The 8545-nt window shown below is 42.0% G+C and overlaps 1 protein-coding gene across 1 annotated transcript in view; it reads right to left on the reverse strand.

Moving 5' to 3' along the window:
• ACOT12 (acyl-CoA thioesterase 12) overlaps positions 1-3249 on the reverse strand; it is a 40933-nt gene extending 37684 nt beyond the window's left edge. The window contains exons 1-2 of the mRNA XM_015423288.1: positions 3132-3249; positions 1141-1210 (exon numbers count right to left, since the gene is read on the reverse strand). Of these exons, the coding sequence (XP_015278774.1) occupies positions 1141-1210; positions 3132-3249 (188 nt within the window). The remainder of the gene's footprint in view (positions 1-1140; positions 1211-3131) is intronic.
• Between the last annotated feature and the right edge of the window lie 5296 nt (positions 3250-8545).

Genomic DNA, 8545 nt, shown 5'->3' on the forward strand with positions numbered 1-8545 from the left:
TAGAATTTCAAACACCTTTACAGGTACTTTTTCTCTGTTGTTCTTTCTCTCCCTATATTCAGAGGTGCATGGTAGAACGAGAGAGAGAGAGAGAGAGAAGGAAATAGGGGTAATAATTGTGAGAATGCAAAGAAACCTGTGGGTATGGGAATATGAAAACAGGAAAACATAAGGATAAGAGAGTGACATTAAGGGGCGCAAAGAGAAAACAGTCAAACACTAACTTGTTTTAAAACAGTCGGATGTCAGGCATGAAACAGGAAACTTTTTGGAAGATATCAAAGAATTCATGGTGGAGAAATCCCAAGCAAACTGTAAAAACTCCCAAAAGATGTTTCTAAAGTGGTTGAGCAGACCCAAAATGGCAGATGATGTTGAAAGTAAGTGTAAAATGCACACTGCAGCACATAAATAAATACATCTAACTCCATGTATACTCTGATAGTCTGATGTGGCTGTGAATATCCAATGAAGAACTCCTAGTGTTGTAGTATACAGCTCACTGTAAATGCCAGACTACAGTTGAAGCTAGACTAACCACAGCAAGTTTTGTGTAATTTTCACTGATCCCCTATCCAAAAGCAGATTCTCACATAATATCCATTGCTCTTCCTGTCAGCCTCAGATGGCACACTTTAGAAATCATGCTGACTCGAAGTGACAAGTGGGAAAGTTCCATGAACAGAGCTTGCTCATGGTCTAACCCATAATATTTAAAATGGGAAGAAATGTCTATTTATTACTTTCCTGAGCATGGATTTCTTATATTATCAGAGCAAATGAATGGTATGAAATTAAACAACAGTCTTCAACTATCACTTTCTTATTGCAATCACTTCTGTGAACATTTCAGAAAAAGTAGCAATGACATGGCATGTTTGCAAGTGCCAAAGGCTTACATAATTTACTAAATTATTTCCTAGCACATTGGCCAAAAGTGACTATAGTTACTTGGTGAAAATGATGCATATGGTTTTATCTTTGGGGTTACTTTATCTTATTGTAGCCAAATGAACCCTCTACCCATAGAGAAATCATTGGATTGTTATCTCAGACATGATACGTTCTGGTTAATCTTTGTTAAATAGAAAATAAAAAAGAAGGGCTGTTAAGTTTAATAATAACTACGCAAATTTGTACCTGGCAGTCTCTTCAAACTGTATATCATCCACTGATGCTGTCACGCAAGAGAAGCCAGCATGTTTTTCAGCTTCAAGAAATAATGAGAAACAAAACAAAACACAACAACATAGAGAATTATAAATACCAGGCAATCTTCTCTAACTATGATTGTCTTCTCAGGCCATTTCACATATGATGTTCCCTAAACAGATATACACTGGTGTCTGCCATTGTCATGCATTTGTCTTGCTGGGTATATTCAGTTGAACAGAGACACATTAAAGGAACATTCAAATATAATAAGTCCATGTGCTCTTCTTCTTAGAAGGTTGCTATCATGCAAAGCGTCTCCTGAAAAGTATTTCCTTGCTATTTTAAACCTTGACAGGGCAGACCATTTAAAAGATTGCTAAGGAATTTATCCCACATGTGTATAAGTGATTTCTAACATTACTTTGAAACAATTTTGTACAAAATAGGAAAATTATAAAGGAAAAGATGAATATCTATATGGGTACATTATTATATTTTCCAGTTGCTTCTTATACTTTCCAGAATGTGCTCTTTTCCCATAGTTTAGATCTAATGGCTTTTATGCCAGTAAAAATCCAGATTTTGAATTTACTCTTTATAAGTGGCATTTTAAAGATTACCATAATTTATTCCAAAATAATTTTTCATGAGACAGACTTCACTTCATCAAATGTATTGAAGTATACATTCATCAGGTCAAGGAACATAATAGCATGAGCCTAATGGATGTATCTGGATGTGATCTGATGAAGTGAGGTCTGACTCACGAAAACTTGCACTGGAATACATTGTGTTAGTTTTCAGTTTTTGTTGATGTTGCTAGTTTTTTGTTACACTTTGTGAAATCTGCCTTGAGTCTCTGTGAGAAAGGTGGACTATAAATAAATAAATAATTTGAAAAATGTCACTGGATTCTTGTTTTATTTTGTTGTCAAAGACTCCAAGGCTACCCATCTGGAATTTCTCATTACAATTAATTTAGCCAATCTGACAGATGGACATTCTGTGTTTTTTTCGTTAGGGGTGTGCGCCATCACTTTTTCTTTTCTTTTCTTCCTTCCTTTCCTTCTTTCTTTTTGTGCACCTCCTACACTTTTGCACATCATTCGATCTGTTCTTCATATTATTCCATACTGAAAATGTGGTTAGCTTTATCCATATCTAAAACTAGGTTAATATAATGAGACCATAGCATAATCTAATGTAATATATTCATGCATTCCTGGCCAGCACCATAAATGCCAAGAAGGAACTCGCTGCATTTTGTTGTAGGTGTGGCTTGATTTGTTATCTGTGGTTCTTAAGTGGATTTCATTCCACAAGTTCCAGGTTGAGTGATGTAAAAATATAAACACAGGTATGCTCGTTTTAGGTATCTTACAACTGTTGCTAAACAGAAAATTATCCTTGTACTCTACTTTTCTCCCCAATGGGAATCCAAAATGGTTTACAAGATCATACTCCCAGTTCCATTTTGTCCTCACAACCTTGAGCGTGCATGGCTCAAGGTTACCCACCAGGCTTCTATGAAAATGGGACTTTGAATCTGGGTTTCCCTGATCCTAGGCTAACACTCTGACCACTACACCAAACTTTTCGAAATATTTAAATGCGTTTCAAAGTTCTGTGGGACTTTAGCAAGAACCCTTATAAGTAAATAACAAGTAAACAGGCAAAGGACCTCATGTGACCATATATTTGATGTTCTTTTCCTTTATTATTTTGATTTATGTTTTTGTACAGGATGGGTCTGTAATTTTTAGACAAGGAACTGGCACCAATTTGACGGAGACCTCTAGTTTGCCCAGAGCTGCTCACCAGTCAGGCTGCAGTCATAAGGACCGCGCGGGGGGCTGTCTCTTAGACCAGGGCTGGAAAAGAAGGCGGCTAGAGTCGATGTCCGAGGGGGCATCTTGCGTCGAGACAATCTTGAAAGCTCCTAGGAGCAATGGAGGAGGGGGAAGGCGCGTGCTTACCCGCTAAACAAGCTGTGGTGTCGATCCACTTAAGGAGCTGCCCTGCGCTGAGCGCCCCGTGGTGGTTGGCGTGGGCGGGAAAGATGGTCTTGCACATGTGGACTTGCGTGCCCGCCATGGCGTGCCGGCTGCCCCTTTCCTCGTCCGCTTTCGCTCTGTGGCTCCGGCGAGGGTCAGACGCAGACCGGTCTTTCGCGTTCCCGCCCCCAGAGCTGCTGCTGGGCTAATGTGTAATGCGGTACGCTGGGCGTCAAAGGGAAGCCGCTTGGCAGGGACAGAGTTCCCTCCTTCGTCAGCCTCCTCACAGAGGGTTGCTAGTCTCCAAGCGGTGGCTGGAGATTTCTTAGAATTATAACTGGTCTCCAGGTTACAGGAATCAGTTCCCCTTCCCCTGGAGAAAACGGCTGCTTTGGAAGGTGGACTCCCATCATGGCATTATACCCCCACTAAGGTCCTGCTCTTCCCCAAACCCCGCCCTCCCCACCCTCAAGTGTCCATGAATTTCAAGTGTCCATGAATTTCGCCCGATCAAGTGGCGAAAATGCCTCGATGCCGTTGCTGAGAGGTGAGGAAATTCAGCGTTCCCTCGGATGCTGAAAACAGGGCAAGGGCTGTTCCGTGTCTTAAAGTTTGACAAAGGGCTGTAACAACGGGAGGAACAATAATGCAATACTCAAGCAAGCAAAGTCGGTTGGAAGTACTCCCGGTTCGGATATCGCCCTTTTGCCACCAGGATCCCCTTCGTAGTCTTCACCAAGTCATACTCTCTCCAACTCAGTTTCCTCCCCCTTACAAATCTGCAATATTGATCTTCTTACAGGAGTGTTGTTAGGATTACAACATACTAATATGTGTAAAAAGTGCTATATAAACACTCCCCATCCCCCATTTTCTCCTCTTTTAATAGATTAGGCTCTGAAGAACTGCTCCAAGATCACCTGGTGAGTTTCATGACTCATGCCAGAGTGGAATTAGTATGTCACATAGTTTATTGCAAGGGTCACCTAAAGAGCTAGAACAATATGTAGAGAACTAGCAGTGCCATGCTAAGCACAGTTACACCATTCTGAGTCTGTTGACTTAAAAGGATGTAACTCTGCCTAGAATGACAGTGTTATAGGACCAGAAAGATGTATATTTAGTAGCCTACTTTGGGCTGTTGAGTCACTTTTACAAAACGCAATAAAGGATTGCTGTTTGGCATGAGGCATTTAGCTTGGCTAATGCTTCTGAGAGCATAATTTGATGTGTTCATCGAGAGGGTTCTCTGGAGACCCGGCACAGAAATGTTCTAAGTAACTTTTTTTAAAATGTTGTTTTCCCCATAATCGTCTTATCCCAGATTCTTAAATACCACAATGCTGGGGATGAAAAGAAAATTGCCAGCACTTGACCTGCTGTAGCCAGGCTGCTCTCATCTAAGAGATCTTGTGTCCCCAAAATACTAGACCATCTTGAGTCAAAGCCAATCTAATGGACTGGTATTTTTAAAGAAATCACTGTTGTAACATCCATGGAGTGGTAGTGTCAGAAACATAAAAGATACTTTTTTGTGGGTAGGAACGATCAAGCTCTGCAACTTTAACAGTGACGAGAAAGGCACAAAATCAATAGATCACGCTTTTAACTGCACAGTGTTACCAGGGACCCCTTTCCCAGTTGTGCGTTGTCTGCGCTGACTCCATCTTGGCTAAATTCGCTTTGGCAGCCATTTTAGGAGCTAGCAATGCCATGCTTTGGAGAAGGTAAGGTCAAGGCTCTCCTCGGGTTATGCCAAAACTTGTGCAGGAGACTGATTAACTCATTGGATGATTCTGATGAGAAGGAAAAAAATGGGAGGAGCCTAAAGAAGCCAAGGTGGCTCAATAAACAGCTTTCTGAAGAACTGAGAATTAAAAAGGACTCATTTAGGAAATGGGAGGAGGGCCTTATAACCAAGGATGAATATAAACAAATAATCAGTGCTTATATAGAGAGAGTTAGGAAAGCTAAAGCTCAGTATGAGCTTAGGCTAGAGAGAGATTCTAAAAACAACAAAATAGGGTTCTTATGTTCAAAGTAAGAAAAAGAGCAAGGACATGGTAGGCCCATTGTGGTGAACAGGAAAGTGAAATTGTAACAGGTGATGAAGAGAGGGCAGAATTGCTCAATTCCTACTTTTCCTCAGTCTTCTCTCATGAGGGAAACGGTGCTCAACGTGGCAAAAACAGATGATGAGGGAAGGGAGTTGCAACCTAGGATTGGCATAGGGGTAGTACACAAACACCTAGTTTCTTTAAATGAAATGAAGTCTTGGGGCCAGATAAACTGTATTCAAGGATACTAAAAAAACTCGCCGATGTAATTTCCTTGCCTCTATCCATTATTTTTTAGAATTCTCGGCGAACAGGTGAGGTGCTAGGAGATTGGAGGTGGGCAAATGTCGTTCCCATATTCAAGAAGGGGGAAAAGGAGGATCCAGGTAACTACTGAACCATCAGTTTGATGTCTGTACCTCAAAAAGTTTTAGAACAACTCATCAGTCAGTTCTTAGAAAGGACAGCTGTGATTACTAAGAGCTAGCATGGGTTTTTCAAGAACAAGTCATGTCAGAATAACCTTATCTCTTTTTTCGAAAAAAGCTATGCTGTAGACATAGCTTATCTTGATTTCAGTAAGGCTTTTGATAAGGTTCCACATAATATTCTTGTTGACAAATTGGTAAAATGTGGTTTGGATCCTATGACTGTTAGGTAGACCTGTAACTGGTTGACTGATCGTACCCAAAGAGTGCTTGTTAATGGTTTCTCATCCTCTTGAAGAGGAGTGACAAGTGGAGTGCCTCAAGGATCTGTCCTGGGTCCTGTTTAGTTCAACATCTTTATAAATGATTTAGATGAAGGAACAGAGGGAATGCTTAGTAAATTTGCAGAGGATACTAAATTAGGGGTAACAGCAAATATGGTAGAAGACAGATTCAGGATACAGGATGATCTTGACAGGCTGGAAAACTGGGCTAAAACAAAATAAATTTCACCAGGAATAAATGTAAAGGTCTGCATTTAGGTAGGAAAAATCAAATGCATAATTATAGGATGGGGGAGACTTGTCTTGGCAGTAGTATGTGCTAAAAGGAACTAGGGATCTTAGTAGACCATACTCTGAATATGAGTCAGCAGTGTGATGTGGTAGCTAAAAAGGCAAATGCAATTTTGGGCTGTGTCAACAGAAGTGATGGTTATCGCTTCACTCTGCTCTGGTTAGGCCTCACTTAGAGTATTGTGTTCAGTTTTGGCCACCACAATTCAAGAAGGATATAGACAAGCTGAAACATGTCCAGAGGAGGGCGACGAAGATGGTGAGGGATCTGGAGATCAAGTCCTATGAGGAAAGGTTGAAGGAACTGGGTATGTTTAGCCTGGAGAGGAGACAACTGAGAGGTGATATGATAACCATCTTCAAGTACTTGAAGGGCTGCCATATAGAGGATGGTGCAGAGTTTTTTTCTGTAGCCCAAGAAGGTTGGACCGGATATTCTAGAAGATGAGAGGTGACTTGAATAAGTTGGCATTTAAAGGCCTATATCAGACTTGCATTGCTGAGGAAGTGGGCAACAGGGAATCAAAACATACATAAACATGCAAAGGGAGGACTTAAAGAACAAAACAGAAGCACAGGTAGAAATCCAGAGGCTGAGTATCTGAAGTAGTGAGAGTGTCTAGAGAAGAATAGTGCCCCTCTGAGAAGAATGAAAATTCCAGATGTGAACTGTGACTCACCAACACTTATGCTGGAAAAATTAAGGTACCAATGGACTTATTTTTTGAATCAAAGTAGAATGTTGTGAATATTGATGATTATCAGAAGAAATTAGTGCTGAGGTCCGGGGAATTTTATTTGAGTACCTCTTTTTAACATGTTTCTTGCAGAGCTTTGCACTTGGCAGAGCAACAACTGCTGGTGATCCCCAGCCCCAAAAAACATCTGTCTAGGAGTTTGTAAGCAGCTCTGAGACACCTTCGGGTAGTGAAGGGCAGGGTATAAATCCAATCTCTTCTCTTCTTCTCTTCTAGCTTTGACCTGAGCAAGAGCCTTTTCGGCTCTGGCTCCGGCCTGGTGAAACATGCTCTCATATGAGATCAGGGCCCTGCAGGATCTGCTTCAGTTCTGCAGAGCCTGTAAAATGGAGATGTTCTGCCAGGACTTTGGTTGAGGCAACAGGCATCTAAATTACATCGACCTCCCCTGCGCTACCCTGCTGCACTGTCCACAATGTTCTGTTTGGTGTATTGACGGTCTTTGCCCACTGCCCAGAAATTGTTCCATCGTGGACGCATCTCCATGCAGAAACTCTGGGACCACTCCCTAACTATGCCAGATTGCCATCTGGGGTACTGTAATTGTTGCTATAGTTTTAATATTAGAATGATATCTTGATAGTTTGTTTCATCTTTTCGTTGTAACCCACCTTGAGCCCTGCAGTGCAGGGGAGGGCGGGATAAAAGTCCAATAAATAAATAACATGTTTGTGAAATAGTATTTCTTTAATCAGAAGTTGCCTTTCACAAGTTAGGTCTCTGCTTTGAAGAACAAGTGTTTTCTCTGAAACATAGTGTGTACAAATATACAGAAACAACGTGGAAACCTGTGATACTCACAGGGGGAATCTTCCCCCCATTGGTGCTGATTCCCTCCTTTGGGGTCAGTGAAGGAGCCAGGAGACTCATGGGGGTGGGAATCCCATTTACCCCCCCCCAAACACCAAGCATGGCAGCCACTGCGAGCCTGGGTATGGTGGAGGAGGATTCCAGTAAAAGGTGGGGAGCTTTTACTGGAATCCTCATCCACCACACCCAGGCTTGCAGCAGCTGCCAGTGTCCACTGTTACGGTGCTTGGGTCTGGAGTGGCTGCTGGCATCAGTTGCCACCACACCTGGGCTCAGAACAGTGTCTGGTATCCTTCTGTGTGGTGGCTGGGCCCACAGCAGATGCCAACATTCTGCTCTGTCTCACCAAGGCCAGCAGCAACTGCTGGCTTTCACTGCTGCCTGGCCTGGAGCAGCTGTGGTCTGAAGCTGTGGCTGGCAGTGGCAACCCCTGAACTGCAGCAGCTGCCTAAGCGCATTCTCTGCACATGCACAGATAATGCAATTCTGTTTTGGGGTGTTTTAAACCCCTATTTTTAAAACAATTGGTTTCAGTTTTTTCTGCACACCTGGGAAGTCCCCCAAGTGTGTAGAAAAATCTGTTTAGCCTCCATGTGGCCCTGACCTGCAGATTTAGATATCTGCAGATTGAAGCCACAGGTGGATAATAGTATATAGATAACTGAATTAACCCTGGATGCAGCTAGTATAATTTGGCCAAGGTGCTCTGAAATTTTGTACTTTCTTTCCTTTTGCCTGCAACCTTTTGTCCATTCCACCTGTCAAAAA

The sequence above is a fragment of the Gekko japonicus genome, unplaced genomic scaffold (assembly GCF_001447785.1).
Source record: "Gekko japonicus isolate JY-2015 unplaced genomic scaffold, Gekko_japonicus_V1.1 scaffold1376, whole genome shotgun sequence".
Classification (NCBI taxonomy): domain Eukaryota; kingdom Metazoa; phylum Chordata; class Lepidosauria; order Squamata; family Gekkonidae; genus Gekko; species Gekko japonicus.